The 14,129-nt window shown below is 25.8% G+C and overlaps 1 protein-coding gene across 5 annotated transcripts in view; it reads left to right on the top strand.

Annotated features, from left to right (window-relative positions):
- LOC129965600 (F-BAR domain only protein 2-like) overlaps window positions 1-11,986 on the top strand; it is a 34,151-nt gene extending 22,165 nt beyond the window's left edge. For 2 of the 5 annotated variants that reach the window (XM_056079634.1, XM_056079635.1), the window contains 10 exons: window positions 34-164; window positions 1,145-1,227; window positions 2,234-2,400; window positions 2,643-2,794; window positions 4,322-4,536; window positions 5,256-5,411; window positions 5,510-5,642; window positions 7,223-7,425; window positions 7,808-8,037; window positions 9,919-11,985. In XM_056079634.1, coding sequence (XP_055935609.1) covers window positions 34-164; window positions 1,145-1,227; window positions 2,234-2,400; window positions 2,643-2,794; window positions 4,322-4,536; window positions 5,256-5,411; window positions 5,510-5,642; window positions 7,223-7,425; window positions 7,808-8,037; window positions 9,919-9,965 — 1,517 coding nt within the window. In that variant the 3' untranslated portion in view covers window positions 9,966-11,985. Of the gene's footprint in view, window positions 1-33; window positions 165-1,144; window positions 1,228-2,233; window positions 2,401-2,642; window positions 2,795-4,321; window positions 4,537-5,255; window positions 5,412-5,509; window positions 5,643-7,222; window positions 7,426-7,807; window positions 8,038-9,918 lie in introns of all 5 variants that reach the window. The other 3 variants (XM_056079633.1, XM_056079636.1, XM_056079637.1) reach the window with 3 other exon arrangements.
- Window positions 11,987-14,129: the final 2,143 nt, after the last annotated feature.

The following is a 14,129-nucleotide window of genomic DNA, read 5'->3' as shown; positions in this document are numbered from 1 at the left end:
GCAGATATGATGTTTAATCCCTTTTGTTTGTAGATGATGATCGAGTGGGAAGGATACACATTGAAATCAAACCTGTGAGCAATAGCACTGGTATGAGTGCTAGTATTGATGAGCTTATAGCTACAGTTGGTACCTTTTCTTTATCACCTGATCCACAGCGCACAGTGAGTGATTATTTTATTCTTTTTTATTTTCGTTTTGATACTTCCATTCTAAGCTATGCCACTTATTCATGCAAGACTTAATGTTGTGTGATATTCATTTAGTGAATAAGATTTATTTCAGTTTTTCTTACAGCAAGTATTCATAAAAGAACAAAAATTTGTTTTTTCTTGGAAGTTGTTTAATGATTTATATCAGTAATTGATTTATGAATAGAATTTTTAAAATGTTTTATTTTTCCTGGAATCTAATGGAGGAAAATAAACAACAACAAAATAACAAATGAAGACTTTTCATCATTACATACTCAGTATATCAAATTTGTATAATTTTTTTTCTTTTTTTAATATGTAATATTTAGTTTCTTTTTGTGTATGGAATTCTTAATAAGAATTTAATGAAGATAAATTTGTTTTTGTAATAACATTTTTATATTAAGGTTAAAAAAGTTTCTCACCTGATGATGTGCTGTCATATGATTTAATTTATAAGGAAGAATGGTTGGATGAATGATGTCCTTTTTCGATTGAAAATTTTAATCTTAAAGTGAAAGCAAATTAATATAAGTCAGTCTTGCAACATCTTTTGATTGCATGAATGTTATTGTGTTTAGATAATGCATTTAATTAAAGAATTGTTTTCTTTATTTTATAATTAATTTTAAGCCACATATAGAATATTGAATGAGTAATTATCTTTTAGTTAAAAATAAACAGTGCTTCTGTAACAATTTTCAATCATGCCACATAATGAAATAGGGACCTAATACTTCTTAAAACTTCATTTGCACTTTGTTTTTCTTAATTGTTTTTATTTTCTAAATTGTTTCTATTTTACAGTATTTATTTCCAGCTTGTTCAACTATCTTTCTTTTTGCATAATGTGATTCTTCTAATCTAATTTATCATGAACTTGCATTATTTTTTGTTCATGCTTTGAAACAAATTAAAAATATTTAATTTGAATTAATTTTACTTTTCAGGCAAATAGACCTGCTAGCAGTGCTGCTTCTACTCCTGATGAAGGTCCATTAAAACGGTCGATTTCAATGTCGAATCCTCTAAAGTAATTTTTATTACTGCATTTTACTCTTTTTGAATAACAATTAGAGTTCATGATTTCAATGAAATGTTATATTCATTTTTTAAAAATATTTAGCAATATATTATTTGAAGCAGGGTAGGCCTTGGCCAACGTGGGCTATCGTGCCACTTAGTATTTTTTTAATTATATTATTCCATTTTAACTAATATATATTTGTTCCATAAAAGTTTTTATGAATTTTTCTTTCTTCATTTGTATGTATGTATGTGTGTATATATATATATATATATATATATATATATATATACTATAAATTTCATGCCGATTGTGGGAAGCAGGTTCCTTAGAATTATTTTTGAATTTAATTTGAATAATTCTATTATGTCTTACTGCCATTATGAATGCAATTAATAAATATCTGGATTAGCTTTGCTGATATTTATCACATATCAAGCCAAATAAGGAAAAAAGGTCCTTTTAAAATTAATCAAGTTTACACACATTAGCTGCTAAGCTAGGTTGCACTCATTTGTCAGAATATAACTTACAGAAATATAGGCAACAAAAATCTTACAATTCTATCATATCATAGTATATTACATGTTTGTGTAAATTCGGCAACAAACATATTAAGAAGTAGATTTAGAAGTATCTTTCTTGACTAATAGATATTACTGTACACTGTTGCTGCTTATATTATTTAAGCAATTTTTAAGCTCCTGATTATCTTTCATTTAGAAGTTTAAAGTATGCTTCTAAATGTTTATTTTATAAAGCAATGTCTTATATTCGGGTTGTATGAATATTAAATATTCTTAGATCAACAAGATATTTAATTAAATTTGTAATTTAAAAGCAAATATTATGATAGAACAATTTTCTTTCAAAATTCAAATTTTTAGAATCCAGTCATTTACAGAAAAAAAGTTTAATATTGATATAAATTATTTAATTGCAGAATTCAATATAATTAGACACTATTGATGTAATGTATTACATTTACAAATTTAAATTTTGTTTGTTACAGTAAAGCTGATGGTGATATCTTCAGCATTTTCAGTCCGAGTGCGTCGAGTGCCTCCACACCTACTAGCTCTGCTGTAGGAGGATTTCCAAGTCCTCCAATTAGTGTTACCAACTCCAAAGCTCCTTCTTCTGCTGATATGACTCAGAATTCAGATTCAAAGTATTCTGGTGAGTGTTCCAAAATTTTTTTACTGAAATGATAATTCAGTAATATTTAAAATTTTGGTTTGTGATAAAAGTGTTGATAAAATAAGGCATTTTTGGCTTAGATGCATAAAATAATGTGATGGTTTTAGTTTTTTTTTATGAAATAAAATGCATTTAATGTATAATTTGTTTAAACAATTCATACATAAGCTTATAAATCTCAAAAAGTATTTTTAAAAAAATATTTATTTTTCCTGTGTCAGTATTAGGTGAAACATCTTCAGAAGTTGAGCCTGAATTGATCAATAACACTGCCGAAGTGCAAAAGCCAATCTCCACAAGTCGAGGTGGGACTCCTACAGGGTCAATAATACCACATGCGCTTCCACGTCCCCCTTCGAGAAGAGCCTTTGAAGTAAGTCTTATTTTTTTAATTTATGTTCAAAGAAATATGTAGTCTTCATGAAGCATTTCTTCATAATTTATGGTTATAAATTAATGGTTTTTATTTCAGAAAATAAAAATAACATTAATAAATAAAACTTAATTTTTCCAATATGCTTCGAATTTTCAGTTTTCACCTTTAGAGTTTTTATATCTTTTTATGTTAATTGTAAGTTTATTGATGCATATTAAGTTCGAAATATTCATTTCAAAATTTACTCTATCCAATTAAAAAAAATTTTTTTTTCCTAGTCTTTTTGAGTAAAAAGTTTATTAATCCTTTAAGAATGAAAGTATTTTAGTTCTGTGTATTGAGAGTGTGCAATTGATTTAGTCTGTAATAGAATTTCCATCATGATAACAGTTTGAAATAGTTACATTTATGAGATCAAATCTTTTAGCATAAAATTTTTTGTAGATTAGTTAAAAAAATCATTCAAAAGATACAATGAAGTTCTGTATTTCAATGACTTAGTTTCTGTTTTATCAATATTATTTATCAAAATACTGCTAGATGTTATAATATTCAATGATTCCAATGAGTATTTTTTTAATTATTTAACTATAAGTAGAATATTTTATCCTTAAATAATAGTTGTAAAATCTTAAATCGAACAAAAAAAAAGTTAGCATAAAGAACAAAAAATGTGGTTGGCATATGTTTCAGTAAGCTATAAAATAATTTACATGCTATAGTAGCCTTATTTCAATTTATTATTATTTTAGAATTAATTTATTTCAAGAACAATGTTATATGAAGTTATTTCCTAGATTAATTCATTTTTGAATTACGAATTGTAAATTACCTTAGAAATGTTTGTATTATTCATGTATATATATATAATCCAAAGCAATAGTTACTCTACTGCTTTAATTGTTAAGACTTTTGTAAGCAATTCTTTACAGATTTTCATTCATCCCTTTAACAGTCTGCCCTGAGGTATTAAATAATGAAAAAGTCAAAAGAAAATTAGCATCATGTGAAATGATAGTTTTTGAAAAGTATCTTGGAAGCATAGATTCTTATGCCTTTTTATTAAATAGTGAAATTTCGTGATGATTAACAGCATAATTACTTGGTGATATATTATTAAATATTTCAAATAATTCTGGCTTTTTTTTAAAAAAAAATTTACATTTTCTCTTTTGAATTTTTTATCCTCTGTAATTAGTGGAAATATTACTTGCTGTTATGAAATCCTTTCCTTCTGTTGAAAATCTGTTTCTGGTAATGACTATATATTTCTTTTCATGGTTGAAAATATGTGGCGTGTACCCCATTAATAAATGAACATATGCTTTTATTTTCAAAGTTTCAGCTGGTGATTTTTCTTTTTCCTCTTCAAACTCATCTTTTAATTTCTTAAGAGGTTTTTTTCCTAGCATTCATAAGCAATTGGGCATTTTAAATATTTATTATCACAGATTTAAAATCATTTATATCATATTTACAGCTGTGATTGCCTAGAATTCTTATATTTTACTTATATTTGTACAGGCTTCAACTCGAGGTCGTATGTCTCCCCTTCCCTATGCAATGACCAGAACAGAGAGCATTGGAAGTCTGACCAGTGATTTCAAAACTACATCCATGCCTGTTGGATCTTCAAGAGGTCCTTCGCCATTGACTATAGGCATGAGTGACACCATTCCGTTAGCTGTGGCATTTAATGAAATTGTAAATGCATGCTTCAAAGGAACTGATGAATTAAGGTATTGTAAAGTTAACAGTTTTCTAAATTTTCTTTTTTAACACTATGCTGTTCAGTGGCATCATATTGGTGTTGTGTGAAAATTATGCAAAATGCCAATGGCACCTGATTAGTGCCAAGCGAATTTTTAATTATTTTATGAATTTATTTTATTTTAATTATATACTATTCATCATTATTTATAATGTGAAAATTATTATTATTTTAAATATTTATTTATTATGAAAATAAAAATTATAATATCCCGAAAACCTCGGAAAACCGCCAGCGAAAAAAGTCTTGTTGGCACCAAACAAAAAGAATTCCGATTAGACATGCAGTCGGGATAGAGTTAAAAAAAATTCCAAAATTTCTTAGATCAAATTTAATCTTATGTTTTCTTGAATTTTAAATTTTAATATTTATTTTGTTAATTGATATGTTATTTGGATGTTATTTAATATTATTTTACAATACTGACTCACAAGTACATTTAGAAGCAATAATCGCTGATCATTAAAGTTTCCTAATGACACATACATCCAGTGTTTGATTTAATATTTAAAAACATAAAAAATGTGTAGTATCCAGATATATGTAACACATTGTTTTTGTTCAGATACTTTAAATCTTATCGCCGATTTGTGTCTGACAGTGTATATTTTTTCTTTATATCCTCTTTTTATTTATTATTATTATTATTATTTTGGTATATAATGTATGCTGTTTGAATATTTTCAGATGTCAAGTTCGTTTAATGGGTGATATGAAAGTGTCTTTTCCAGCTGGAATTGTTCAGGTTCTTGCTAATAATCCTTCCCCTGCTCATCTCATTTTCCGTTTATCCAAAGCCAGTAAACTTGAAAATATACTGCCAAATAAACAACTTATAACCTTGTAAGGCCAATTCTTGTATTTATATATTATATTGTGTGTTTGTATATTATGCATTATTATTAATTTTACTAGATTTATTAATTTTATTTAATTTTTAGGGATGCTAGTCAAAGTACGAAGGAGCAATATGTGTATGACTTCAACATGCAAGCCTTGACTGGTTTACTAAGGAAGCAGTATGAACAAACTCCATCAGCTTCCTACTTCAATATCGATATTCTAAAGTACCATGTAAGTTATGTTTTCAATTGTCATAAATGATTCTATAACCAAATTTAATTTGGGTAGTGAATGGAATTTGCTGTGTTTGATCTAACTGTAAATTATTGTTATTTCTTGTTATAACTTATCAAAATTTGAGTAAAGTATAAAAAAAATCGAGAAAAAAATCCCAGTTTGACACTTTGATTTAAAATTTGGTTAATGTGTAAACCTATTTTTTAACATAAACTAGAAGCATATATATATATATATATATATATATATATATATATATATATATATATATAAACTTAGATAAAAAGGGGAAAAAAAAGAGTAAAAAAGAAGCAATGGAATTTATTCGGTTTAGTTGCAGAACTGAAATGCAATTATTTTATAAATAAAATGCTCAGTTATGCTGATTTATATTTAAGTCATTCACTAGGATATTCTTCAGTAGTTAAGAAGGTTATTTTGACTTAGTTGTTTATTATCTCACTAAATTAGGATTGTTTTATGTTGACCATTTTTTTAATCATACATTAATATTTCCATTATTTTATCTGTGTTCTTATTTTAGTACTGCAACAGAATTTATTGGGTGGAAATGGCCATGCAAACAAAAATATTTTAAATTTCATACTGGACTGTTTTATATTTTAAATATTTAAAAACAAACTCTTGTATGGTCATCAAACTTTGTGTAAAAATATATAATAGAGAATATTTTTAAAAAAATTATGTGAAAATAATTGTTTACCTAACAAGTTTTGTTCAAAATTGCATTAAAAAGTCACTGTTTAGAAGTAAGATGTGAATCAAATATGCTAATAATAAACTATAATCAATTTATAAGATGTTATTTCTTTAAATGTGGCTCTATAGCCATTTTCTGAATAGTTAAGTATGAATTTCTGATTGGAAAAAAACATTCTAAATGACATAAAGAATTACATTTTATATTATTAGAGTCAATAAATTTGCTTCTAAAAAAATGAAAAGAATTTCTAAATTTTTTAAAAGTCTCCAATGTCTGTGAATCATATTTAATAAAATATTCTGACACTGTTTATATTTAAAATAAAGAGAAAAAAAAACACTTCAATATTTCAACTAAAACTGACTGATTTTTTAAGCTTTCAATATTACTATTTTAGACCATTTCAATAATCATCTCAAGAAAGATCCACCAGTCATCAAACACACGTGAACTATGAATCAAAATCCGTTAAAATCATGAATCAAAATGTTTGCTTAAGAATATAACTTTTGATTTTTTACCTTAAAATATTTGGATGACAGATACGCAAAAGAACTGGGTATGAAATTTTTGATTTCGGTATTTTTTCAGCTGCATATTTATTTATTGATTTAAGCAAATAAGTATATTTTTTACGTTGGAAATTATTTGCACAACAATTTTTCCAAGTTGGAGATATATGTTAAAAAATTTAGAAATTAGTACTTAATCTATAATTAGAGTGGATTCCCAATATATTAATGAAGGTTTTAAAATGATATTTATAAGCCATTTTTTTAAAGATATAATTATTAAAAAATTTTTATTAGTCTGTATGCATAAAAATTAATATATTGTATCTAATTATCAGATCAAAGCTCTACAGGGAGCTAAAAGCACTCCATTACATCTTGTGGCATATTGGAAATGTGAACCATCTTCTACCGATCTAAGAATCGACTACAAGTACAATTCTTCATCAATGGCAACATCATCTGGTTTGTCAAATATTAACATCATAGTTCCTGTTAATGGTGGTGTCACTGATGTGCAGTCAAAACCTAAAGTTATATGGTAAATTAGCTTTAATTAATCTGATATGTATTGTATTGTTTTATTGAATCTTAAAGATATTCTTATATTTCTTTGAAAAGTTTAGGGAGTGTTATTGTTATTTTTTTTATTAGATTATTGATTTTAAATTCGCCTCTGATTATCATGGAATTTTAAAAACTTATATGTAACTGACATTCTGCTAAACTTTAAATATTGATTTATGTAATTGTTATTATTGAGGAGTCTTAATGAAAGAAATGAAATACTATTGAAAGCAATTGCATTTTATAAATTTCAGTAATATTCAGTGTTGAATTTTTTGAAAAAATATAAGATAATTATATCATCAATTCGATTATATTTATCCTCAATTGACTTTTTTTCTTGTATTTTCTCGCAGGAATAGTGATACTAGCCGTGCTATGTGGAAGATCCCAGAGTTGTCTCATACCTCTGAGGGTGGTGGGTTAGGTTCTCTTAGAGCTCATTTTGATTTGAGTTCTGGACCTTCCACCCCTTGTGCTCTAGCTGCTCAGTTTCTTTGTAGTAATGCTTCCTTGTCTGGAGCAGATTTTGAACTTGTCGGTTTAGGATATCGCCTGTCATTAGTCAAGAAACAGGTGATTGCTGGTAAGTGAAATTCAATTTTTTCCCCCTCTTCTTTGATTGTGATTTTTAAAAATATGAATTTATTGATTATGTGTCATGATTACTTAATAGTATATATAAAAGAGAAAATACACTATAATCCATGCTCTATAGAAGCAAAAATACCCAATAGATTTTCTTTGTTTTGTTTACAAATACTCTGAATTAAAAGGAAAATTTTATGGGGAATTTTGTATGAAATTAAGTATTATTATAAGTTTTTTGTACAAAAGATTGCTTTATCTTTAATTCTGCCACTGTTATTGAATGAAAATATTGTTACTGTAGACATTTTGCTTATTTATTTCTAACTGCAACTAATAATATTTGATTAAATCTTCTATCATTAAAAATATTTTTAATTAATGAGGGAAAAAATAAGTTTCATTGATTTAGAAAAAGTAAATAAAATTTCAATCTAATTTTTTCTAAAGCCAAGAAGATTTTCAAAAATGTTTAATGCTCCTAATATTCACATCTGAATTAAAAGTAAAATTCTGGGCATTTAGAGGATATTGTGTATTGTAATATTTTACTTAAAACTATTTTTTTATGTAATAATTTTTATATATGTTTTTAAGAAATATTTACTTACATGCTCATTGGCATTTTGTCTTGTTCTAATATTAAATATACTTTTACTTTCTCCTATGTAACATTCATACATGTAGTTGTCATCAGATGATTACCTTTATTATACTTTTTTTTTAATTTAATTTTTTTTTCAATTTATAAATGCTTAACATTGGGTTTAAAAATATTGAAGCATTAAGGATGTTTCATTGAAATAAATAATTTTTTATTATCAGATCAGTTTGTATTTAAATACTGATTCTCTGTTGCTTAATAATGCTTCCTTTCTTTAAAGGAAAATTTAAATTTAACAGCAAATGTCACCATTGTATAACTTGCTGTGGTATTATAACAATTATTTTTAAAAATGTGTAGCATATCTGAAGTGTTTTTATTTAATATTTTTATGATATCCTTTTATTTGGTTTTGAATAAGCAATAGCAGTTTTCAAACCTTACATTATTTTATAGTTTCTGTAATGAAGTGAAATTTCCTTTAGTAATGATTTCCTGATTAGTAACTGTTTCTACTTTTATTTTATCACAAAATTTTTATAAGCACTCGATATTATTATTATAATTAAGTTCTTGCTCTGAATTGTAAATTGTATGCATATTTCAAAGTCAATGGAACTAATAATATTACAGAGATTGTGTAACTGTACCACATAATTAAAAGAAAAACAGTGACCATCAGTTCTTAGCTCTGTTATTATTGTAATAATGTGGATGTACTGATCTTGTCTTGTGAGGTGGCATATTTTGAGAAAATTACTGTTTTGCTATTGTTGGATGGGCAATTTCAACCTAAAATCTATATAACAAAAAATCAAGTTATATATTTAATTGCATTTTTATGTATGATTTTTAATGCAGTAAATTATGCAATTAGATTAAATTTTTATCATTTATCCATTATGTAAATTAATAGATTAGCATTATTACATTATAGTTGAATAAGTTCTGAAAACTATGATATCAAATACATATGAGGTTTCTTTTTGTAAAAAAAAAAAAAAATGTTAATGATAGTAAATAAATCATTTAAAGTTTTTAAAAAATGTGCTCTTTTTATTTAAAAATAATATTTACAAATGAATATTATAAGTGTATATATAAATATAATAATTATATTAAAATTTGGAAATCTTGAGGGTTTTTTTGCTTTATTAATTAATGCCTTATTTAATTTATATAATTTATAGTATTTTGGTTAAATTTTCATAAATGTGTGACAGATTTAAATTACAGATGCAACTTCTTGTTTTAACAATCTAACTTTTGTTTTAGGCAAATACCTGTGTGAGGCAGATTGTGTAACCAGTAACTCTGCATAATAGTACATTCTATTCTCATCTGTAAAATCATTCCATTGGTGATATGCAATGAAGCCAATAATGTGTTCTATTACACAGTGCAAAGAAATAGTCTTCATCTGAACTCTGAGTTTATGGAAACGGAAAAGGAATGGCCAAAAATCATTGTAAATAAGCCCCTTCTTACCATTTTGCAAGTTAAAAAAAATGCCCCAACATGTACCGTTGGCTGGTGGAATGATCATAAAAAGATTTATGACTTTTGCTGTGAAAGCTTTAGCATTCACTGCATTAGGGCATGCACCTTTTTTTCTTCTCTAAATCTATGCAAATCTCTATTTAACATGTTATTATACTATGGTTGCTGAGTTTTTATTTTAAATGTTTAAAAAACTTTTTTTAAAAAAAAGGTGATTTTCTGAGCCACGTTATGTGTGCAAATTAAGGTTTATTTTATGGATATGGGAGAACAGTATTGTTTAATGTAATTTTCAAATTTTTATGTTAAGTTTTGTAATTGAATAAATGTAATGTAAATAATTATATTTGTAAAAAAAAATGAGTGTAATTTAAATGTGAACACTGTATAATTGTATAATTAATACAAAGTAACGATATCTGAAAGATTCTCGCCAATTTTTTATATTGAAATTTTTGAAAAATATTATATTTTATGGATTTATTTAATTACTTTTAATCATCTCATTGATAGATTTTTACAAAATTAAAATACTAATTTTAGAATCTTTAAGAATTAAATTAAAAGAATGATTGAAATTATTATTGCTTATTTACTAGCTATAATTATTATTTGTTTGCCAAGCATGAAATTATTTTAATATTTCTCTTGCATGCTAATAAATTAATTTGTGAGATTATGTTATTTAGAATAGGCATGTATATATTAAATGTATACTTTGAAATTGCTTGAGCTTGCAAACAGTTTGCATTTGCTAAATGAAATACCTTTTTTTGCTGGATATAATTTCACAGCATTGGTATTTGAAAGAATAGGAGAATGTAACTTAAGATCTGAATATAAATGAAATAATTTGCCTTATGGAAAAGTTGGTTGGATACTAAAATGATTTCTTCTGGAATGATAGTTTTTATATATGTAACCTGCACTTCTCTTAACTTGTACCGCTTGACAGATTTATGTAATTTTTATTAGTATATTACATAATCTGATATTAATTTATGATATATAAATATAATGTTCAAAAAAATATCTACACATGGCTTTAATTATTTTTGAAACTATACATTAGATTTTATTGTAATCAAAGCTTTGAAATTATAATGCTGCTTTGAATTTTTTTAAGCTATTTTTTTTTTGTTTAAAAAATTACCACTGATTGTCCTTTAGTCTATGTGCAGGTTAGGTGCATGTCCAGTTTGTAACACATGAAACTGGATGTTTGAAATGTGAATTCTGTACATTTATCTGTAAACTGCTGTTTTTTATAAATATATATAAAAATACCATATGTAAATATGCTCTAGTTTTTTAACTTTTGATCTAGATTTATAGTGTTATATTTTTTGTATTTTATTTTGAAAGCACTAGTAAGATTCACATTTAATACAAGAAACTTATTGTTAATGAACTCTATATACTTCTTGAATTGATAACAAATGTTGCACGCTCATGATTTATTGGCAGTGAATTGATTTTAAAGCACTTGCTTCCAATATCTTTGTTATTGTTGAAAATTTATTCTTTTTAATACATATTATATCTCTATTATGCAAGCATTATTATTGCTGCTTTATTTACCTTATAAATTTGCTGGCCAAAATCTTTTAAATTATATTATCTAATTTGCAAATCTAGTATTTTTGAGTACCATATATTTCACCATTTGTAGCTTGTTATTGTTAAGCTTTATATATTATAAATTTTTTAAGCTAATATCTTATTTATATCTAATTAACACCCTATTTTCTTTTACCTTCCCACATTTTCTTAAGCTTTTGGATTAAATAAATATGCAAAAATTATATAGTTTTGCATTTAGAAAATGTCTTCATGATGCAGTTGATATATCAAGTATTCGACTGCTTTGTATGAAATTAAATTTCTATCTAAAATAAAAGTTGACATTTATAAAATGTGTGTGTTTTCTTGTAATGAAATAAGATTATTTTATCCCGACCCCCTTCAAATCACATATACACCAAATACACAGTTATTCTATATTTTCTGTATAGACAGATTTTTATCTCTCAATATAACATATCACATTGAAGTTCATTGCATTTCATTCTAACTCTTCTACTGTAATCTATTGTTTACTGAAATTTTCCCTCAAAACTTTGTGAAGAGAAATCAATATAATTTCAAACTGCCTTTGTAATTGATTTTAGCCATTCAGTACTGTGGATCTGTGCAGAGAAAGTTTAAATTAGATGTGCAATATTTCATCATCTATTTAAAAAAAAGGCCTCCATGATATTTAATGAAAAGTGTTGAGGGATTAATCATAAATTAAAATATTAACATTCTGGATGTAAATGGAAATGACAATTAAGAAGTTCGGGTATATGATATCTGTATTGTTTCTTACAGGATTGGTTGGGGTGTAGAATCTATTTATAGAAATATTCATTTAAATAGTATATAAATAATATATAATTCTAATAGGTGCTCTACACAATAAATGATTTTTACACAAATAATGCATTTTTATGTGATTCTTAGTTCACATTATAAATTTTTAATAATTAAAATTCTGTTGTAAATATCATATACTACTTTTAGAATTTCTCATCACTGATAGTACATTGATTAGTTTAAAACAAAAGTGAGAAGTCATAAAAAAATAATTGTTGGAAAGCTAATTGTTAGTAAATGTTGATTAGTTTAAAACAAAAGTGAGAAGTCATAAGAAAAAAATTGTTGGAAAGCTAATTGTTAGTAAATGTCAATTGAAACTGAATTTTCATAAAAGAAATCCCATCATTTTTTAAATATTATTACATTCCTAACAGTTTATTTTTAAATTATTTTAATTACTTGGTTCCGGATATGGAACATTACAACAAGTGATAAAAAAGAATAACATATTTCATTATTGTGATTGCATTTTAATTTTATACAGGGTGAGGCAAAAAAAAAAAAAAAAAAAAAAAATTCCGGACAAAGTTATTGCATCTAGGGATTGCAATACCGGTATTTTGAGCCATTTTTACAATTTTGTAATACCGGTATTCACAAGTTTAAATACCGGTTTTTCGGTATTTATTAAAAATTTTTTAAAATTGTCTCCACTATATGTTCAGGTATCGCGAACATAGCAAAACAGTATACGCTTTTTTGTCTCCATAACTGGCGAAATTAATCAGCTAATTAATTGCTTATATCTCAGTTAGCGAAACAGGAATTATCCCTGAAAGAAAATATTGTATCCATAACGACTGATGGAGCAACAATTATGAAAAAAGTTGGAAAGTTGATTGGTGCAAATCAGCAGTTGTGCTATGCACATGGAATTCAATTAGGAGTAATAGATGTATTATACCAAAAAAATAAAGAACAGACGAATCCAAAAACTGTGGATATAGAAATTTCGGATTCCAACTTTGAAAAGAGTGAGAGTGATATTGACAATGAAGATAAGGATAATGTAATTGGTGATGGAGATATTGCTAATGAGGATGAAATATTAACCTATCAAGAATTGCTTCCCATAATTTATGAAGTTCGAAAAATTGTTAAGATATTTAAACGTTCCCCTATAAAAAGGATATATTACTAAAATATATAATAACTGAAAATAAAACAGAATATAAGTTAATATTAGATTCTAAAACACGTTGGAACAGTTTACTACTAAGGATGGAACGATTTTTGAAACTGAGAAATCCAATCCAAAAAGCAATAATCGACTTAAACCTGTAAATTAATTTTTCAGATAGTGAATTCGACTTAATATCCAGAACTATATCTGCTGTACTTCCAATAAAACTGACTATAGATGCATTATGTCTGAGAGATTCTAATTTATTAACAGCTAATGCAACAATAAATTTCATGTTGCAGTCACTGAAAGAACAGCACACATCACTATCTGAAGAATTATATATTACATTGAAAAATCGCACAGAAGAAAGGCATACCGAAATAGAAAATGCCTTATGGTATTTACATAATTATAATGATTTTAAAAATGAAAATGAAAA

This window comes from Argiope bruennichi, chromosome 4 (assembly GCF_947563725.1).
Source record: "Argiope bruennichi chromosome 4, qqArgBrue1.1, whole genome shotgun sequence".
In the NCBI taxonomy this organism is placed as follows: Eukaryota; Metazoa; Arthropoda; class Arachnida; order Araneae; family Araneidae; genus Argiope; species Argiope bruennichi.
The sequence above is the reverse complement of the archived record's forward strand: the minus strand, read 5'-3'. Positions and strand labels throughout refer to the sequence as shown.